Here is a 22,227-nt window from a genome sequence, read left to right on the forward strand (position 1 = left end):
GAATGATGGTTTCCAGCTGCATCTGTGTCCCTACAAAGGACACAAACTCATCCTTTTTAATGGCTGCATAGTATTCCATGGTGTATATATGCCACATTTTCTTAATCCAGTCTGTCACTGATGGACATTTGGGTTGATTCCAAGTCTTTGCTATTGTGAATAGTGCCGCAATCAACATATGTGTGCACATGTCTTTATAGCAGCATGATTTATAATCCTTTGGGTATATCCCCAGTAATGGGATGGCTGGATCATATGGTACTTCTAGTTCTAGATCCTTGAGGAATCGCCATACTGTTTTCCATAATGGTTGAACTAGTTTACAATCCCACCAACAGTGTAAAAGTGTTCCTATTTCTCCACATCCTCTCCAGCACCTGTTGTTTCCTGACTTTTTAATGATTGCCATTCTAACTGGTGTGAGATGGTATCTCATTGTGGTTTTGATTTGCATTTCTCTGATGGCCAGTGATGACGAGCATTTTTTCATGTGTCTGTTGGCTGTATGCATGTCTTCTTTTGAGAAATGTCTGTTCATATCCTTTGCCCACTTTTTGATGGGGTTGTTTGTTTTTTTCTTGTAAATTTGTTTGAGTTAAAAGTAACAATTATTAATAGAGGTACACATATAATACTGAACAAAGATGCAAAGTGATATTGACTATATATTCTATTTATATAAAGTTCAAAAATAGGCCAAAATAATTTATGATGTTAGACATTTAGACAATATTTAGGGCTGGCAAGAGGAGGAAAGCAGGAAAGCATGAATGAACGGTGCAAAGGAGAACATCAGGGATGTACTGAGAATGTTTTCTTTCTTGATCTGAGTTGTGATTACATAGGTGGCATCCCTTTGTGATAATTAACCAAGGTGTATGCTTGTGGCTTTTGTGCTTTTCTACTTGTATGTTACACTTTGATAAAGTTTATTAAAAGTGAAAAGAAATTCCATTAGGTGTCCTTGGCTCCACCCAGATGTTTATCTCAGCTTCTATCTCCTCAGCTCTGCTAGGTACCCGCAATATACGAGATGCAGAGGACAAGAGAAAGCACCAACCAGGAGTCTGACCTCTAGAATTTTGTGTTTTACAGTGAGGCAAGCCATCAGTTGAAGTTTATAAATCTTGTTATAGCCAAATAGTCAGGGTGGTTGACAATTAAGGCTGAGTAAATGTGAGCATGTCATATGCCAACTCTGCACCATCTTAGATAGTTATGTGTTGCACTGAGATGGGAATGGTTAGTGATTTCTGCTACTCAGAGCATGTGTTGGTTCATTTTCATGCTGCTGATAAAGACATACCTGAGACTGGGAGGAAAAGGGGTTTAATTGGACTTACAGTTCTACATGACTGGGGAGGCCTCAGAATCATGGCGGGAGGCAAAAGGCACTTCTTACATGGCGGTGGCAAGAGAAAATGAGAAAGATGCAAAAGCGGAAACCCTTGATAAAACCATCAGATCTTGTGAGACTTATTCACTACCACAAGAACAGTATGGGAAAAACTGCCCCCATGATTCCAATTATCTCCCACCAGCCCCTCCTGCAACATGTGGGAATTATGAGAGTACAATTCAAGATGAGATTTGGGTGGGGACACAGAGTCAAACCATATGAGAACACTATCAAATTCTGTTCTGATCTGAACAGAACAAGGGGAGTACAGAGAAGGTCTGAATTACTGAGCCTGGTATCAAGTTGGATAAAGGAAAACAACACCGTACTCTGGGCAGTGCCTGTCTCCTAGTAGACATTAAACCATCCTCTATACTCTTCAATCAGGCCTTTGGTCAGACTCAGAGAGGAAGGGAGTGTTAAATCAAGTTTAGCTTAAAGCTGCCTCCTGATGTATTTTAAGTTTGGCCTAAAAGTTGCTCTGTATATCGTGACCTGTAATCGAAATGGAGATGTAAATTGACTGTAACCTACTCTTGTGCCAATCACCAAGTTTCGCCCAATCCCAAGTGGCCAGCTGTTAAAACTGGTGTTCAAATAAGGCAAACACCAAGCTGTAGACATTAAACCACCCCATCTCAGTGCAACACATAACTATCTAAGATGCTGCAGAGTTGGTGTGTGACGTGCTTAATCAGGCCTTTGGTTAGACACTCAGGGAGGAAGGGAGTGTTAAATCAAGTTTAGCTGAAAGCTGCCTCCTGATGTACTTTAAGTTTGGCCTAAAAGTTGCTCTGTACGTTGTCAACTATAAATTAAAAGGAGGTGTAAATTGACTGTAACCTACTCTTGTGCCAATCACTGAGTTTCGCCCAGTTGCAGGTGGCCAGCTGTTAAAACTCTGTTTAAATAAGGCAAACACCAAGCTGTAACCAATCCAGCCATTTCTGTGCCTCACTTCAGTTTTCTTTACATCACTTTTGCTTTTCTGTCCAGAAATCTTCTTCCACTATGTGGCTATGCTGGAGTCTCTCTGAGCCTACTCTGGCCCGGTAGGCTGCCCGATTCGGATTTGTGAATTGTTCTTTGATCAGTTAGACTCTGCCAAATCTAATTTGGCTAAGGCTTTTCTTTTCACAGCCGGTAGGAGGAGACTGTGGTCAAGCTATGAGCCTGAAACTCTCATTAGAGTAGGAGAGTGAGGGGACCATGTAGCCGAAGGGAGGCAGGACTTCAGGGGTATCGCATTCTCCATACTTGGAGCAGCTGACAGCTGGCAGGCTGCAAAGAGGCCTGGCTGGGATGCAGACCTCAGGGGGTTTCCACTCAGGCTAACTGAATCAGGCAGAGAAACAGGCCAGGGGAACAATCTCCACTCCCATCTCTCTGCTCTCTGGTTCCTCCTTTTTTTTTTTTTTTGAGACGGAGTCTCGCTCTGTCGCCCAGGCTGGAGTGCAGTGGCCGGATCTCAGCTCACTGCAAGCTCTGCCTCCCGGGTTCACGCCATTCTCCTGCCTCAGCCTCCGGAGTAGCTGGGACTACAGGCGCCCGCCACCTCGCTCGGCTAGTTTTTTTTTTTGTATTTTTTAGTAGAGACGGGGTTTCACCGTGTTAGCCAGGATGGTCTCGATCTCCTGACCTCGTGATCCGCCCGTCTCAGCCTCCCAAAGTGCTGGGATTACAGGCTTGAGCCACCGCGCCCAGCCGGTTCCTCGTTGATATTGCATCAGTGACCACTACCACAAGGTGCACTCTTGCCTCCGGAAGCCTTTTGTCACCCTGAATTACCTCCACAGCAGGGCTGAACATTCTAGCTGTTCTATCAATGCTGCTGCTTACCATTATGCAATCACGCAGTCACACTCAAGAGACTGATTTGTCTGTGGCTCGGTTTTGTCATCTCTGAATTGAAAATAATCAGTATTTTATCTTCTAGGGTTGTTGTGAGGATTAAGTGCATTCATAGATGTAAAAGGCTTAGCACTGCTCAGTAAATGTTAGCTATTATTACAGACTAAAGTCTAACTCTTAAGTCTTAAGTAGGGCCCACTCTAGTCTCAAGTCACCTTTCCAACCTCATCTCTCCTTTCCATAAAACTCAACGTTCCTACTGGGCTAGACTCTACGATATTCCACGAGACCTTTTTTTTTTTTTTTTTTTTTTAACCTCCCTGACCATTTGTGCTGTCATTGACTAGCCAGTAACTTCTCTGAGCCTCTGTTAAATTGGGATAACAATCTCTGTCCCAAAGGGTTGTCGTGAGTATTAAATTTCAGGGGGTACAGGTGACAAGACCGCTGTTCCAGGCAGAAGCTAAGGTTCTGGGTTGCTTCTGGTAAATGGAGCATAACTGATGCTTTCCCCTTCAGTTCTGTCACTTATGAGCAGTGTAGATTTGATCAAACGACATTAACTTCTTTTTTTTTTTGAAAAATCCACCTAGTAACACCCCCACTTCATAGAGCTGCAGTAATATTTGAGAGAGAGATTGTGTGGTGAAAAAGTCTTTCTCAATGAATGCTCAAAAAATGGGAGCCAGTTGTGGGTAAGCAGAAACTTTGCTGCTATCCAGTCCTGAGGGCTGCAGAGATGCAGGCTTTATACGCTCAGAGCTGAGTCTCTCTTGCTGCCTTAACCATCACATGCTTATTTTCCTCATTGGAAATTCAGATGAGGACAGAAAGGTGTGGTGGAAAGCCGTCCAGGCCAGGAACCTAAAGGCCTAGATTCCAGTTCCTTTACTGGCTTCCCTGTGCTCCTGGGCAAATATATATGATCTATGTGGGTCTCTGTTTGTTTTTAATTTTTAAAATGAGTTAATGTTTGGGAGCTACATCTAATTCAGGAGTGGTATCCTGAACTAGCCTAGATGTGTTCTCAGAGACTTATTCTGAGGGGCTCATTGATTCCACCTTCAGGTGAAGCCTTCCTGGTCCATAGCTCTTGAGTCTCTGAACCGGGGTTTAGTAGGTTTCCGCTCCTTACATTCAGGAGCTCTGGCTAGAACAACCTGGCCCTATATCGTCAGGGTCCGGAGTTTTGCTGGTTTGGCTCAAAGTCCTACCTGCACAATTGCTCTGGGAAATTAATTTCAATTACATGTGCTTTCATTGGAAGGTGGTGTCACTCCCTGATTAATTCACTTTGACACTCCTTTATGGGTGTGGTCTCTGCTTGGTGTAAAAGGCATCCTTCCCTCAATAATCACCCAGTGTTATCTTGGGGGAAGGTCTCTCTGTAAATGAGTTTCTGTAGATTCTTATCCAGAATGGGAGAGTTGTGGACTTGGCTACATGAGGATGCTATATCTGACCAGATGGAAGAAAGGGTCTGGGTTTGCTAGATGGCGCTCTGGAGACTTGGACGGTGATGAGTTAAGCAATTGGAAGCAATGGGCAGAGATATGCCATCACTATTCAGATAAGCAGCTGGAAAGATCTGAAACAGCTTTGGCCTAGAAATGAACCTGGGAATTTTAGGACTGAGGCCCTCGCAGGGGCTGGCAGATGGCATCTTAGGAGTATGACAATGTGGCTTTTTGAGGAAGCAGAGCTATCTTGCACGGTTTGGGGAACATTCTTTTTCATCCCGAGATCAATAGATGTACCAATGAGAGATCCAAAATAGTTCTCTTTCTTTCAGGCCATTTTTCTTCCCAGGCATACTGGACTCATTATATAACACTATCTCTAAGATGTTGAGCCTTCTGCAGCCCCTAAGGAACCAACTCAGAGATGCATGCTGCTTACTGAGAAATAATTTAATTGGCAAAGGAAACTCTATTTTATTGAGGGCCTTCCTTGTGGAGCCCATGGCACTGTGTGTGTCTCCTTATGTTCATGATTACGTATGAACAGTGGCTTTGCCTGTGCCTAAGAGTTGGGCATTAGCTACTTATTATTATTAAGAATAGGAGCTTATTAAGAATAAGCCCCTAGGGTGTCTCGGAGACGATGAACTCACCTGGAAAATGTTGGCAAAATCTCTGAGGTTGAAGATGTAGTGGAATTTGACTGCTGTGGGTAAGAATGTGGTAGCAACTTTCTGGTGGAAGGCGAGGGCCAGACTGATCAGTGGGGGGATGGATTTCTGCAGGGATGCCGGGAAGTTTCCAAGCTTCAGATGTTGAGTGAGGATGATGCTGTAGATGGAGGACAGGGCATCTGCCCCCGGGAAGGAGAGGACAAACAGGCTGAAGTGACGCTGCACAGAAAACAAAGGCATGAGCTCAACATCCTTTACCACAGAGTAGAAATCACCTCTTCTGAATTTGGAGATAATAACGGAACATTCTTCTATAGCCTTTAAATCTGTATTTTGGTCCCATCGCTTACACTATGCCCACATTTAGGTTGAACTTAAAATGACTAGGGGAATAACAGGCAAAGCACCTTCAGTCAAAGATGGCAGCCTGGGACAGTAGGAAGAGAACTAAACTTGGACTCAGAGAAGCTGAGTCCAAATCTGAATTTGATACTGAGAATCCATATGACCCTGGGAAAGTCATTCGTCTCTCTGAAGTTCCCTCATCTGAAGAAAGAGGGATCAAATCAGATGAAATCTGTGATCCCTTCCAATCTTGAGACTCTAAGTCTAGGAGTTTCTCTTTTCCCCTAGAGATGAAATTTGGCATTCTATCTGATTTACCGTTCGGAGAGGCTGCGTGGGGAAAAAAGCCAATTATTACTTATAATCAAGGGGCATCTGCTCTAGTAAGGTATGATTAGAACCCGGGTCCCGTGGCTCCTCCTGTACCTGAAGCCGGGGGTTGATGGTGAAGCTGCCTGCCGTGGGGTTCATACAGGAAACATACTGTACATTTGTGATCTCCTTTAGGGACAGCTTGCTCCGATCATACCTGGAACAGTCAGAAGCTCTAGGTAAAATGTGTCTGAGGACCGAGGCAGGTGAGTGCTTTGTCAAGGTGAGGTAGGATGTGCCCTACTGTTCATGTGCTTGGGTGATAAAAAGTCTAGATCCACTGGCAGGGATTGAGAAGAGATACGAGCCTAGGACAGATTCCCAAGGGACCTCAGTATCTAAAGAAATAGCATAGAAAGACGAGCCCACAGGATGGACAAAAAGGCAGGAGAAAAATCAGGGGGTATATGCCATACCAAAAGGCAAAGGAAGCCAGTATTCCCAAAAGAAGAGAGTGGTCAACCACATCAAGGGCTGCAGAGAGAACAAGAAAGGTAGTGACTCCAGCAGGGGTGTCTAAGGGAGAAAATCCTTCATGGGTTTTTAGTTTCTGTTTCTGGTTGAGCCAGTAATGTCCCTTCCTCATCCCTCTTTTCCACTTATCACTGGAGACAGAAACTAAAAACCATGGCTTCAGGCTGCTGAAAGCCAAAAACAAAACCAAACAGAACAACAACAACGACAAAATAAGGTGGCTGGACAAGCTTGCAAAGGATTTCTTGGATTTTACAATAATGATGCAGATAGTAGGTTAGCAAGAACAGTGGAGGGAACAGAAATCAAACAACAGTAGATTGAGGAGTGAGTGGGAGATAAGGGAGTGGGGACAGAACAGTAATTAGAAAGTAATTTTTTAACTCAGTTGAAGAAATGTATGCAAGTTTGTTTGTTTATTTATTTATTTATTTGAGACAGAGTCTCACTCTGTCGCCCAGGCTAGAGTGCAATGGCATGATCTCGGCTCACTGCAACCTCTGTCTCCAGGTTCAAGCGATTCTCCTGCCTCGGCCTCAGAAGTAGCTGGGATTACAGGTATGTGTCACCACACCTGGATAATTTTTATATTTTTAGTAGAGATGGGGTTTTACCATGTTGACCGGGCTGATCTCGGACTCCTGGGCTCAAGTGATCCACCCACCTCGGCCTCCCAAAGTGGTGGGATTACAGGCATGAGCTACCGCACCCAGCCCGTTTATGCAAATTTAAATGATGTGAAGCATCTAATGAGGAGATGGGGACCAACTGATGAAGTGAGCACTTCAGGAGTGGGAGACAGTAGAATGAAGAGGCTGGTGGATGGTTCGGCCTTAGGTAAGATGTAACAGGAGTGTGGAGGAGGGATGCATGGGGACACGGGTGAGTTGTATGGATGTGGAAGCAAGAAATGGAGGTGGCATCTGTGTTCTCTGAGAAGGCAAGGCCATCAGCGGAGGGTGGTGGGAAGATCAAAGACAGGGAAGATGGAATGAAATAGACATTTCTGAGAGTAGACATACTAAAACCATATGGTAGAATTTCCAGGAAGCTTCTACTTTCCATTTAAGGTTTGTGACCATGAATCTAAAGTAAAACTAGTTAGCTTGACTCTTAATTATTGCCCATGAAATTAAGCTGCTCAAATGTCAGTGTGGAGATTGTGAACGGCTGCATATGTCAGGCATCCAGTAAAGATTTTGGGAAGGAAGGGAAGGCAACTCAAGTTGCCGTCTTAACTACCGTTTTTCTCTCTGAATTCTCTCTTCTCACTCTTTCTCAGCAGTAGATTCAGTGTGTGGTAGAAAGGTGAGTCAAAGTTGTCTCAAATCAGTGACTTTTTTTTTTTTTTCTAGTAAGTTCAGACCTTTTGCCATTAAAAATTATGCTGTTGCAAGAGATACTATCCAGGCCTCTGAGCTGCTCTGAAGGCACTGAGGCTGGAAGGTCTGCAGACACCGTACATGGTACCGGGTGTTAGGTGTTGTGTTTCGTTTGTTTGTTTGTTTGTGAGATGGAGTCTTGCACTGTCACCCAGGCTGGAGTGCAGTGATCCAAACTTGGCTCATTGCAACCTCTGCCTCCTGGGTTCACGCCATTCTTCTGCCTCAGCCTCCCAAGTAGCTGGGACTACAGGTGCGCACCAACATGCCTGGCTAATTTTTGTATTTTTTTTTAGTAGAGATGGGGTTTCACCACATAGGCCAAGCTGGTCTCGAACTCCTGACCTTGTGATCCACCTGCCTCGGCCTCCCAAAGTGATGGGATTATAGGCATGAGCCATTGTGCCCAGCCTTTTTTTTTTTTTTTTTTGAGAAGAGTCTCGCTTTGTCACCCAAGCTGGAGTGCAGTGGCATGATCTTGGCTCATTGCAACCTCCGCCTCCCAGGTTCATGCAAGTTTCCTGCCTCAGCCTCCTGAGCAGCTGGGACCACAGGCTCCTGCCACCACGCCCGGCTAATTTTTGTATTTTTAGTAGAGACAGGGCTTCACTATATTGGCCAGGCTGATCTCGAACTCCTGACCTTGTGATCTGCCTGCCTCGGACTCCCAAAGTGCTGGGATTACAGGCATGAGCCACCGCACCTGGCCTGTGTTAGGAGTTATCACTGAAGCACATGCCCAGTGCTGTGGGGCCATGGTGCAGGGGAAGTGGTTAATTCTGCTTCCGGCACTTGAAGAAGGCAACTTCAGACATGAGTCTTGAAGCAAAAAGTAGGCTTTTTTTCCTTAGATGAGAGCTCAGTGTCTTCTCTGGTTAAACTTTTCATGTGAATATTAGTGCCCCTGTTTGAAGGAACCCCTCTGGGAAATAGAGAACTGCATGAGAAATGTGGTTTACCACAAAGATTCCCATCTGGCACCAGAGCTATGCTGAGGTTTGCCATTCAGGCAGAATAGAGACTGGCCTTCAGCCCTGCCTTAGGCTCTGCCCCCTTGGGCCAGTCCCTTTACATGGGCACTCTTACCAGTGGCCATAGTCCAGATGCTGCCGGATGATGGTGTGGGGCTGCACCGTCCCGTAGGCATCCACCTCAGGCATGTTCATGTCATCAATGAAATAGATGAGCTTCTTGTTGCCTGGAGGGCCGTAGTTTCTACCAGCCTTCTTTTCCAGAGGCTTCTCCAGGACAGCTGGGGAGACAGCGAGTCAGTGAGGGAAGGTGGCTCAAATCTCAGATGCCAGTAATGAGACAGCAAAGATGTCAAGGACAAGCAATTGTGCTGCCTGCATGTGTGCAAAAAACAGCAACGCAAAAGACAACAACAATAACAACCACTGCTGCTCCCAACGGGCATTCTACAGGACCGGAAAGTGAAAACTGAAATTACTAGGCAGTAATGGGGACTGAATACCTCACCACGTGGGCTGTGCTAAGTTTTTACCCATCTTAATTATCTCATTTAATCCTTATAACATAACTGTGAGATTAGTATTATCCCGTTTTATAGATGAGGAAACTGAGGCTCAAAAGAACTCAGCGACTTTACTAAGGCTGGATACAAATCACAGTGGTTAAACCTCAGACTATGCTTCTTCTGTCATACTTGTGGTCCCCAGTTTTCTTGGTTTATATACTAAAAATGGAAAATATCTTTACAGTCCCAAGGCCAGGTACTCTACTCCAAAGAAGCTTATGAATAGTTGAATTCCTAGGTAGAGTTGCCCTCTCTACTGAAGGCAGCAAAAATGCATAAAGGCTGCAGTTCTTCTTTCAGGGCTGGGTAGATGCCCTTTCCTCTCCGAGGCTATAAGAAAGGCGTCAATGTATGTTTTGCCAACTGTGTTCCCAGAGAGTTCATCTCATGGGATTTTCCTTGGCAGGATGTAGTAAAAACAGCCTCAGAGAATTTTCCAGATGCTTCCAGTGTCAACGGTGCCCTCCCCTGCTCTCAGGTTTCCTGGCTCTCTGTCTGAGCACCTTGGTGCCTTGACTCTCCTCTGGAGTGGTTTCTTCAATTATCAAGCCAAAGAAAGGAATCTAACAGCAGTTTTCCAGCATGACAGGACTTGCTTAGAACAAACTTAAGTAATAGGGTGGAGATATATGTACTTTTTCCAGTAAAGCAATGAAATATTTATGAATTGCAAGAACCAACACTTCCTGTTACAGCTGGAAGCGCTAAGAATCATCTGATTTCTTCTCTTGAAAAACAAGTTTGTAAACAAGGAGAAAGTGTCAATAGACATATGAAGGTGACAGAGAGAAAGACAAGTTCCTTCAAGTGGCTCGAATATTCTAATTTTCTGGTCCAGAGTTAAATTAAATGTTTCAAATATGAATTAAATTTAAATTTAATTAGCATCCAATTAACATACACTATCAACCAATTAATCACACAACACCTTCTTCCCCCCTAAAGACATAACAACTATATGTGAGATCTGTCAACATGAAATATAATTAATGGGTTGACAAGGACATGCTTTTGAGAACAGTTCTTCTAATAGGAAATTCTCTCCTTAGAAAGAAAGACTTGTTTCTCCTCCTCCCAAGGCAATGATATTCAAATCAACCCCTGGAATTAAGCAGACCCTGTAATTTGGGTTGATTAAGCTCTTTATGCTTTTAAAGGATCGTTGAGGAGAAAACCATGTCAGTTAGCAAGAACCATGTCAGTTAGCAAGAACCATGTCAGTTAGCAAGAAGTGGCCGTGGAGCGCACGGGATTATCTTGTGGCGGATGGTACTAAGTTCTCCCGAGAAAGAAAGGGTCCGCCAGGAAAGACAGGCACATTGCTGACCCCTTCTTGGCCATGCTCTGCTCCATGTCACACCTAGGATGGAATTACAGCGATCTACTCTTGTTTCCAGGCAGAACTGGAGGAGCAGAAGAGGGTCTGAGTTTCAGGAAAAGTGTTGATGTTGAAGGAGCTGAATGAACAAGACATGTAAAGAAATGTGACCCTCTTGCCACACTTCTGGGTTCTGACCGTTCTCAGCAAGCCTGGAAACTCAAGCCCACACCCGGAGCCCGGGCCCAGGGTCATTTGTGCGTTCTGACTGATTTCTCCTCGAGACCTGCATGGAACAGCTTGGGGTTCAGTCTTTGGCCACACAGACCGTGTCAGCTGCTGCACCAGGGTGAATGGTTTTATTCGTGCTGTTCTCTGGATACTATTGCACTGCCATCTTATACTTGAAGGGCGATTTAATTTTCTTCTTCTTCTTCTTTTTTTTTGAGCTGGAGTTTCGCTTTTGTTGCCCAGGCTGGAGTGCAGTGGCATGACCTTGGCTTACTGCAATCTCTGCCTCCCGGGTTCAAGCGATTCTCCTGCCTCAGCCTCCCGAGTAGCTGGGATTACAGGCATGGAACACCACCTGGCTAATTTTGTGTTTTTAGTAGACGGGGTTTCTCCATGTTAGTCAGGCTGGTCTCGAACTCCTGACCTCAGGTGATCCACCCACCTCAGCCTCCCAAAGTGCTGGGATTACAGGGATTACAGGCGTGAGTCACTGTGCCCGACCTGTAATTTAATTTTCAAAGGGGCTTCCCATTTGTTATCTCTTTTCGCCATCTCCACTGCTGCCCTCCTAGTCCATCTGCTCTCACCTGGTAATTACGAATCTTCCCAAATGGTCTCCCAGCTTTTGCCCTAGACTCCCTACACTATATTCTCAAAACAGCAGACAAGAATACCCTTGTAAAATGCAAATTGGATCGTGCCCATCCCCTGTTTTATGCCCTCCAGTGGCATCCTGTCTCACTTGGAGCAAAAGCCAGTTTGTTGACTTTCACTAAACTTGTATCTGTTTTTCTCTCCTGTTGTCCTCCTCACACTCTGCCCCAGCCGCCCTGTTTCTTTTTTTTCCTTCCTTCCTTCCTTCCTTCCTTCCTTCCTTCCTTCCTTCCTTCCTTCCTTCCTTCCTTCCTTCCTTCCTTCCTTCCTTCCTTCTCTCTCTCTCTTTCTTTCTTTCCTTTCTCTTTCTTTCTCTATCTCTCTCTCTTTCTTTCTTTCTTTTTGAGACGGAGTCTCACTCTGTTGCCCAGGCTGGAGTGCAGTTTTGGCTCACTGCAACCTCCGTCTCCTGGGTTCAAGTAAGTCTCCTGCCTCAGCCTCCCGAGTAGTTGTTTCTGATTCATGAGTCACTCACTGCCCCAAGGCTTTGCTCTGGTTGTACCCCTTGCCTCGAATCCTCTTCTTCCACATGCCAGCACAGTTTGCTCCCTCACACCCATCAGGAGTTTATTTACCCAGGTGCTATTTTTCCAGTAAGGTCTTCCCTGGTATGCACCCTAAAATTCAAAGCCCCACCTGCTATTCTCTGCCCCAGCTTCATGTCTCTTTACATCACTTGTTACCACCTAATATCCTATATCTTTACTTATTATCTTGTGTATTGCCCCATCCATCCCCTTGAACACTAGAATCTAAACCCCATGAGGACAGGGATTTTACTGTTTGTCTCACTGTCATAACCTCTGGACCTAGGGTATTATCTAGCACATAGTATAGTGCTCGAAAATCACTTATTAAATAAATGAATGAATGAATGTATCTTATTATTATTACAAACCCCATGATATAGGTAAAGAAAGTCTTACTATTCCCCATTTGAAATTAAGGACAAAGAGGCTAAGGCAGATTAAATACCTTGCTGGAATTAGAATCCAGGTTTTTAGATAGTAATTCCAAAGCTTCTCCATGTTACCCAGCAAGAGAGCCCTTGTAAGCCTTCGCTCCCACCCACCTGGACAATTCTAGTCCCAGTGATTCCTCCAGGCCCTGAACTTTAGAGCAGTTTCTTCATTCACCACGAAGCATTACCAGTGAGTGAGTGCTTGACATGGATTATAGCACTGATCCTCACAGAGCCCTATCATGTATTATCATTGCCTCTTAAAAGTCTTTGAATACATGGTAAGACTGAGGCTTAGAGAAATTTAGTGATTTTATCCAAAGTCAAACAGCTACTAAGTGTCAAAGCCAGGATTTTAACCCAGGTCCACCTGGCAATGAAACCTCACATAACCACTACTCCAATATTTACTTCTTCTTTTGTTGTTGTTGTTTTTTTTTTTGAGATGGAGTTTCACTCTTGTTGCCTAGTTGGAATGCAATAGCGCGATCTTGGCTCAGTGCAACCTCTGCCTCCCAGGTTCAAGCAATTCTCCTGCCTCAGCCCTCCTGAGTAGCTGGGATTACAGGCATGCGCCACCATGCCTGGCTAATTTTGTATTTTTAATAGAGACAGGATTTCTCCATGTTGGTTAGGCTGGTCTTGAACTCCCAACCTCAGGTGATCTGCCTGCCTCGGCCTCCCAAAGTGTTGGGATTACAGGAATGAGCCACTGCACCTGGCCTTCCTTACTTCTTAAACATTATAAAGACATGGCTTCTGCCCTTGAAAATTATCAGTTTAGTCAACTCATTGCCCGCACCATATTTTTGACAGAGATCATTAGTAATTAATCATGTCTTATTTTGCATGGATATGATTTGCATACCTGTTTGAACCCTTTTCCTTTCATATTATTTAATTTTTCATGTATTAAGACTTTTCAGTTATCTTGTAAGGGCTTTGCATTTATTCTTTCAAAAAATAACATACTTTGCATGATTATAAACATAATACATATTCATTTTAGAAAGACTAAAAAGCATAGAAAATTATAATAATGAAGTGAAAGTCACCCATAGTTCTATCAACTAGCTGTAAGTACTCTCTTTCAATATTTTGGTGTATTTTACTCTAGTCTGTTTTTTTTTTTTTTTTTTTGCTTAGATTTTTTTTCTACACAATCAAAATTATACTGAATATACTGCCTGTATTTTTTAATTTAATGTATTGTAAACCTCTTTATATGGTAATAAACATACTCCTAAAACATGATTTTAATTGCTGCGTTGTGTTCCATAATTTGGATGTACCAAAATTTATGGAATTATTTTTCTATTGCCTAAAATATGTGTTGCTTTCAATTTCATTATACTATATTTGAACTTCCCATGATTCCAAGTAGAATGTCTTGCTCACTAGATGACACATCTTTGATGATTTCACTTTGATTTCTGTCATGAAGTAAAATGTATTAGGTGGAAGAGAGCTGTCTGTTTGTAATAATTGTAAGCACAATGCTCCTTTGAGATTGGACATTTGATTAGATCTTTTAAGGTCCTGTCCAACCTTGAGGTTTATAATAAACAGGTTATAAACAGGTTACAGAGATGCTTTTCTTTTTTTTTTTTTTCTGAGACGGAGTCTTGCTCTGTCGCCCAGGCTGGAGTGCAGTGGCACGATCTTGGCTCACTGCAAGCTCCACCTCCCGGGCCCACGCCATTCTCCTGCCTCAGCCTCCCGAGTAGCTGGGACCACAGGCGCCCGCCACCGCGCCCGGCTAATTTTTTGTATTTTTAGTAGAGACAGGGTTTCACCATGTTAGCCAGGATGGTCTCGATCTCCTGACCTTGTGATCCGCCCACCTCAGCCTCCCAAAGTGTTGGGATTACAGGCGTGAGCCACTGCACCCGGCCCAGAGATCTATTTTATACAAAATTTCAGACATCTGAGCTCCTATATAATTAGTGTAATTAAGCACTCAAATGTTTGTTGAGCTAATAATGGAAATCACAGCTGGATGGCAAGATAATTCAGAACTGTGATAAGCTTGATCTTTGGCCTTCTCCCTGTACGCTAAAACTATAAGCCCATTGAAGCCTTAACTAAGCTCTTTGTTCCTACTTTTCTAAACTATCCTGCTTCTAAACTATCCTGTCTTGTGGGTCTCTATGAATTCTTTTGTTTTAAAATTATTTATATTTTCAAAAAGAACAAGAAGAGACTTAAAGTCTTTAAAGAGACATTAAACAGACCAATTAAAATAAAGACTAAATAGGGATTGCTAAACAATACAGAATGAGAAGAAACTTAACTACACTAGTAATGTAGGATGACATAGTTACTGTAAACACATAAAAATTTATCTCACATTTTCCTTTATGAACTGCTTGCCTGAAAGCTCAGAACTAAATCTGTGTTTAATTACAATAACCATGTCATCTCAGGTTACTGGTACAGAGTCATCTCCTCTTTCCTCTAAAAATTTTGCAGGCACCAAATTCCAGGAGGCATATATCACAGATACTTATAAAACAGGTATCAGGCTACAGAATGGTCTTCAACTGAGGTTGAACTAAATAACTTAAAGTTACTTTTTATTATAGTAACCCTCAACAAAACCCAAGGGTGGACGATTATATTGTGATTTAATGAAGGGAATGAAAGCAGTACAGCTAGGTTTGTGGAGTTCAGAGAAACTGCTGGAATGGAGGATGAACACATCTCCGTCTCTCTCGGCTTGAGGTGTCAGTGTTACGAACCTGTGGTTTGTGCATGTGTTACCCAGTAATAAACATTTTTCAATGACTGACGGAAGGGCCTATTCTGTTGACTATCATAGAAAAAGATATCCATATGCTCTAGATATCAGATGAGCAGAAGCAGAGTTGGCATTCTATTATGAAAAATTAAGATGTATGACTTAAAAGTCTTATCAAAGTAGAAGGTCTTCATAGCTTCATGAAATAAGACTGCTTTGCTGTTAACTCATAGGGTGACTTTGAGGTAAGTCCTTAACACCTCTAAGCTTCATTTGATTAACTTGTAAAACTGGGGACTATCATCAGATCTGTGTTGGACACCATTCCAACCTCCTTCTCTTTAGCCAGTCTTCAGCTGGGGTGTCATGTGGCACAGTTTTGAACATTAAGACATAGGCATAAATGTATAAAGTTCCTGGAGAGCTACCATGTCAGGACATGGGCACTATCTCCCCCTACCACTTTTTTTTTTTTGGATGCGGATGTGATGGCTGATGCAGCAGCCATTCTGCCACCTTGAAGGAGGAGCCAAGAGAAGAGCGAATATCTTAGCATTGGTATCACTGTTACTAACAGTGATAACCTGATTAACAATTGCCTGCCTGCAGAATTCCTGTCATGTGAAAAACAGAATCTCTATTTATGCCACTAATGTCAGATTTTCCACTACTTGCAGTCAAAAGCCATATCGAAATAGTCTCATAGGCTGGAGAGGATTAAATGAAGTAGGTGAGGAAAGCCCTTTGCACAAAGGTTGACCCACTGTAAACATTAAAGGGTGTGCCACCCACACTGTGAGCCCGCAGTACAGCCCCCACTGGTATCAAGGAGTTCTGAATCCGTGTTTAGAGAAGTACAATGGAGACTCCAGAACTGGATGCAGTGAAAGAGAGGAGAGATGCAGGTATTATCAACCAGCTGCCTCCTCTAAAAAAGAACATCAGATTTTGAGAAAAATAGCATCTGATGGGCTGGCAGGATGATTGAGCTGCAAAAAGTCCCCCTGGAGACCTCTAGGAATTGACTTGCTGGGTGGAGTTACTGTCTATTTGAAAGCTGGAATATTTCTCCCCAAAACATTATTTCTGTTTTAGCGTAGCTTGTGTTCAACTTATTTTTCAAGAAGAAAAGGTTTGCTTTTGTTGCTTTTTGTTTTTTGGCAGTTGGGGCTTAGAAATTTTTGTTCGATATAGATTCTTAAATTTGAGAAGTAGGTTGTTAATATTATTATAATAACAGCTTCCATTTACAAAGCACTTATCGTATGCTGGGAATCATTTTGAGTGTTTCACATACGTTATCTTACTATTCAAGAATGAAAAGAATGAACCGTTGATTCACTCAACAACATGGATACATCTCAAAATCATGCTGAGTGAAAGAAGCCAGGAAAAAAAGAGAGTGCACATTTCGTGACTCCATTATACAAATTTCTAGAAAATGCAAACTAATTTATAGTGATAGAAAGCAGATCAGTGGTTGAAACAGGGCAGGTGGGCGGGGGTTGGGAGGAAGGGATTACAAAGGAATGTAAGGAAACGTTTGGAGGTGATGGTTATGTTCATTATTTCAATTATGATGATTTCATGATGTATAAATATTTTGAAATGTATTAAATTGTACACCTTAAATATGTACAGTTTATTATGTCAATTATAACTCAATATAGCTTTTTTTTAGAAAAGAAAAAAATGTAAAAAGATTATGCTGCCTTTCAGTAGGAAAAAGGATAAATGAGCTGTGATTTATTCACACAATGGAATTCTATGCAGCAGTGAAAATAAATGAAATAGATCTGCATGTATTAAGACAATGATTACAAAAGTAATCATATGGGTTGCCTGTGTGACCGCCCTAATCTCATGTTGAATTGTAGCTCCCATAATCCCTACGTGTCCTACCTGCTGGGAGGTAATTGAATCATGGGGGCAGGTTTTCCTGTGCTGTTCTCATGATAGTGAATATGTCTCATGAGATTTGATGGCTTTCTAAAGGGCAGTTCCCCTGCACACGCGCTCTTGCCTGCCACCATGTGGGATGTGCCTTTGCTCCTCCTTTGCCTTCCACCATGATTGTGAGGCTTCCCCAGTCATATGGAACTGTGAGTCCATTAAATCTCTTTCCTTTATAAATTACCCAGTCTCAGGTATGTCTTTATAGCAGTGTGAGAATGGACTAATACAGGTAAGTCGCCAAAGACAGGTATAGTATGGCATATTTAAAGTTTAAATATGCAACATTATGTATTTTATGGCTACATATTTGTTTCAAAAGTGTAAACTTGGAATGAGACACGTTGAGTTTAGTACTCTAGTTAATAAGAGGCAGGAAGGAGAAAGGAGCGACAGGGGTGATGTATTAACTGTACTTGTTTTTATTCTATTTTATTTTATTTTGTGGCAGGGATCTCACACTGTCGCCCAGGCTGGAGTGCAGTGGTGCGATCTCGGCTCACTGCAGCCTCAACCTCCCAGGTTTAAGCAATTCTCCTGCCTCTGCTTCCTGAGCAGCTGGGACTACAGGCACGCACCACCATGCCCGGCTAATTTTTTTGTATATTTTTGGTAAAGACAGGGTTTCACCATGTTAGCCAGGCTGGTCTCGAACTCCTGACCTCAGGTGATCCGCCCCCTTCAGCCTCCCAAAGTGCTGGGATTACAGGCAGAAGCCTCTAGCCCCGCCTATTAGCTGCACTCATAATGCTAAGTTCCATTTAGCATAATGCTAACACTTTAGCATCTGTTAAATCTGGATAGTGCTACACTGGCATCTGCTATATTATTTTCTGTACTTTTGTACATGTTTGAAATATTTTATAGTTAAACATAAAAGGTTTAAATAATTCTCTATCCCACCGTCAGCACCCAGTCAGTTTCCCTTGCCAGCAACAAGTGCCGTCTATGTTTCTTTTGTGTCCTTCTGGACATTGTCTAAGTTTTTATATAGGCATAAATTATGTGTGTGTGTATATATTATACATATTTTTGAAAATCATATAAGTGAGTAAATTTTTATATATTTCTTTTTAAACAAGATACAGTTTGGAGCATGCTATATATACTGTTCTATATCTTCCTTTTCTCAGTCAACAACATTTTGGAAATAGTTCCAATTCAGTACTTATAGAATTTTCTCATTCTTTCGAACATTGCTTAATATTCTATCATACAGACAATTAGGCTGTTGCTCCCCTTTTACCATTACAGACACATTATAAACATAAATTTGCACATCTGTTTGCGTGTGCTAACTGTCCTTTCAAGCAGACTATGCCACTTCACATCCAACTTTTTCTTAAATACACAGGGTCTCAAGTGCAAATAACGATTAAGACACTGGGCTGCAAAATGAGTAACGGGTTCACAAAGGAGGTGCAACAGTTTCCCTCTTCATTGAATGATACTAGAGCAGGTGTCTTTTGAGTGTACGCATCTCTCTTACATTCAGCTGATTCTCCAAATCCCTGTTTGATACCTGGTTTCTAGCTGTAACTTTTTAAATCATTGGTAACACCCTTTCTCCTGCCATGTTGTTGCTCTTAAAATGTTTTAGGCTGAGAAGCCCAAATAATCAAGATTGTTTGCACTGTGCATAAGGCAAGAGGAAGGAAGTTCCCATAAGGGAATAAAAGGGAATACAGCATTTTTCAGAGTTAAGGGTCTGAGCTTTATTGCATGAATGTTGTTACATATATGCTGCTACTCTGGGCTTCGGCTGACTCCCCAGTTCCTGGTTGCCTCTGGACAGGAGAGGTTAGAGAACAGTAGCTTTCTCCATCCCTTAGGGTGCGAGGAGGGATGGCTTCACGGTCTAACGTTACCAACAGGCCATTAGGGAATTAACAAGAAACAGAAAGTGTTGGGTTTTGGTGAATGCTCAGCTACAGTGAGAGCTAGTTTTCATCCTGGTTCTATGTAACAGCATTTTGAGATTTATTTGTAGTCACAGCTACTGGGGAGGCTGAGGCAGGAGAATCGCTTGAACCTAGGAGGCAGAGGATACAATGAACCAAGATTACACCACTGCACTCCAGCCTGGGCGACAGAGCGAGACTGTCTCAAGAAAGAAAAAAGGAATTCTCTGTGTTCTAACAGGAGGGAAGGAGAAAGCCCTCTAGGTGAGAGATCCAGAGTGAGAATGACAGGTCAGGGCAGTGTGAGAAACTCATCTTCTCTTCCTTGATTCCAAATGTTTACCCTCTATTTAAAGGATATTTAAAAAATATTATAAAACCTCTTTAATAGAATTAAATCACTTTTTCTGTTTAATTTTATTAAATCATTAATTGTAATAATTTTAGAATAAATTATTAAATATATTCTATTTAATAAAATTAAATAGAAAATCATTTACATAGAAAAATCAATTAAATAGAAAATCATTCCTCTGGAATACCTGAATAGTACTACTAATGATAATAGTAATAATGCTGAATATTTATTGCAGTTTTCAAAGTATTTTCTTAGCAGGGAAGCAGTATAGCCTAGTGGTTAAGAGCACAGGCTCTAAAGTCAGACTCTCTGGAACCCTGGCGCCCCCACTTACTGTGTGTCACAGGGTAGCTTGTTTAACTTCTCTGTGCCTTAGTTTTCTCATGTATAAAATGAAGGTAATACAAATTCTTATTCACAGAGCTGTACAAGATTAAAGAAGTAAAAAATAAAAAAAGTGTAAAAGTCTAAGTCAGATTCACATTCCAGATAAGTCTTTGATAAATGTCAGTTGTTGTTGCTATTATTATTATTAGTAGTAGTAGTAGTAGTAGTAGTAGTAGTAATGTAGTTGTCACAGTAGTAAGAATTGAGGTAAAGGGGCAGAGCTGGTAATCCGATCAGTTGTTGGACTCGAGGCTTGCAAATAAGGGTAGATATTTGAACAAGAAAGAGGAATTCTATGAGGCAGACGGCGAAGTGCTAAGATTTAAATTAGCCAGACAGGTGAAGTCTGCTTCAGGTCACGGCCAGGTGCTGATGCGATGTCTTCGGCCTTGATGGAAGGTTACGATGTGATGGTGCTGAGGCCTCATGGAGTAAAGACTAAGCCAGTGGTTTACTGGAGCTGATTATTGAAACCAAGGGAATTGTGCAAGCCGGTTGTTAAACATGACCATTATTAAAAAATAAATTAGGCCGATCGCAGTGGCTCAAGCCTGTAATCCCAAGACTTTGGGAGGCCAAGGCAGGCGGATCACCTGAGCTCAGGAGTTTGAGACCAGCCTGGCCAACATGGTTAAACCCCGTCTCTCCTAAAAATCCAAAAATTAGCCCTGTGTCTTGACAGGCACCTGAAACCCCAGCTACTTGGGAGGCTGAGACAAGAGAATTGCTTGAACCCGGGAGGCAGAGGTTGCAGTGAGCCAGGATCACACCACAGAACTCCAGCCTGGGTGAGAAAGAGTGAAACTCCATCTCAAAAATAAACAAATAAATAAATAAATATAGACAAATGTATAATTAAGTAAATTATATTGAAAATCATGGTAATAAATATTCAAAACTCATCACATCTTAATTATTTTATGACATTTACTATCATGTGTATACTGGAGGTTATTTTCATCCATTGTATCTGTAAAGTGGAAATGCTTATAATGGTGTACTTCCTGACTCCTTGTTCACTGACATTGCATTGGTAGCTTACAATTGGCCGTGGTGGGAGTATTTACAACATGGAAATTGGCAAACGCTACAATCTAGGACTTGATTTGTTTTGTAGACTTGTGAAAATAATAAGGAAAATGTTAACAATTCCGATTATACTTAAAAGTGTGTCATGCTTGTTGCTGCAACATTGTGAAGAGCACAAAAAGTGGACGAACAATTCTTTCAGTATTTGAATAGAAGATGTTTACATCTTTGACAAACTAGTAAAGTTCTGATGTAAATCTTTGTTGTTTCGTTTTGTCTTACTTGTTAATGTTCATGTCTGAACTACAGTCAGTTGCTGGATTGGGATTGGTTCAGCAGCAGATGTAGTCCAGAGGTGAGTTTGAAATAGGTGAAGAAGTCTCTGGCACTGAAGGGCGGGTGGGGGGAAGTCTGAACCTCTGTCCGCATGCTTGAGGCACCTAGCTGCTCTGAGGGGCAGAGAGCAGAGGCGGTGCTCCCCACCATCAGCATTTTGAGTTGGCTGGACCCGAATCCTACAAGAGCTGGCAAAACTGTGCAGAAAGAATTCCCCCGGGGGCAAAGTAGACTGTTAGCAGGGGCAACACTGCAGGCCGACTCCGGGGTTTACACCAGGCAGGGATGGCAGAAGGACTGGGTAAAATGGTCAAGGCAGAGTAAATGGTGGTGCACACAAAGCCTGCTTTGCAAGTCTGCTGACCTAAGGCCTGGGTGATGTAGCGGATAACGAGAGTGCCAGGTTCACTTTTCACGTTATAAGCTATGGCTCCTAACTTATCCATCTGCAAACAGCTCACATCTAGGTGTGGGGAGGCACTGCAGTGTCACCTGGGAAATTCAGACCAAGTAACAGAGTGGGACAAGGCTGTCGCTGTTTGGGAAGTAACATCAGGGTTTCTCCCCAGCCCTGCCTCTCCCCTCATTTTGTTGAAAGAATGGCTTGGAAGCTTCTCCAAAACAAAGCTGTTTTTAGTCAATGTGTTGTTTCCATGAAAAAGAAGACTGTGTTGTAAATGAGTTAAGCGGAGAGAGACTCTGGCAAGAGGAAAACATCACCAGTGGCCCATGTCTATTTGGGAGCTCTGTGTGTCAACACCGGGGAAAAGCAAGCCCCAGGTGGAGTCAGAAGACCGGATGTGTCATGCCTGCCTCGCCACTTGGCGGTGACTTTGGGCAATCACATCCTTTTACCAGAGTCTCA

The 22,227-nt window shown here is 42.6% G+C and overlaps 1 protein-coding gene across 3 annotated transcripts in view; it reads right to left on the bottom strand.

The window, feature by feature from the left end:
* Window positions 1–22,227, bottom strand: part of DNAH9 (dynein axonemal heavy chain 9) — a 378,056-nt gene that overhangs the window by 177,545 nt on the left and 178,284 nt on the right. For 2 of the 3 annotated variants that reach the window (XM_050764993.1, XM_050764994.1), the window contains 3 exons: window positions 9,044–9,209; window positions 6,156–6,258; window positions 5,364–5,603 (listed from right to left, as the gene is read on the bottom strand). In XM_050764993.1, the coding sequence (XP_050620950.1) occupies window positions 5,364–5,603; window positions 6,156–6,258; window positions 9,044–9,209 (509 nt within the window). Of the gene's footprint in view, window positions 1–5,363; window positions 5,604–6,155; window positions 6,259–9,043; window positions 9,210–10,611; window positions 10,817–22,227 lie in introns of those variants that run through there. The other variant, XM_050764995.1, reaches the window with a different exon arrangement.

Source organism: Macaca thibetana, chromosome 16, assembly GCF_024542745.1.
Source record: "Macaca thibetana thibetana isolate TM-01 chromosome 16, ASM2454274v1, whole genome shotgun sequence".
In the NCBI taxonomy this organism is placed as follows: domain Eukaryota; kingdom Metazoa; phylum Chordata; class Mammalia; order Primates; family Cercopithecidae; genus Macaca; species Macaca thibetana.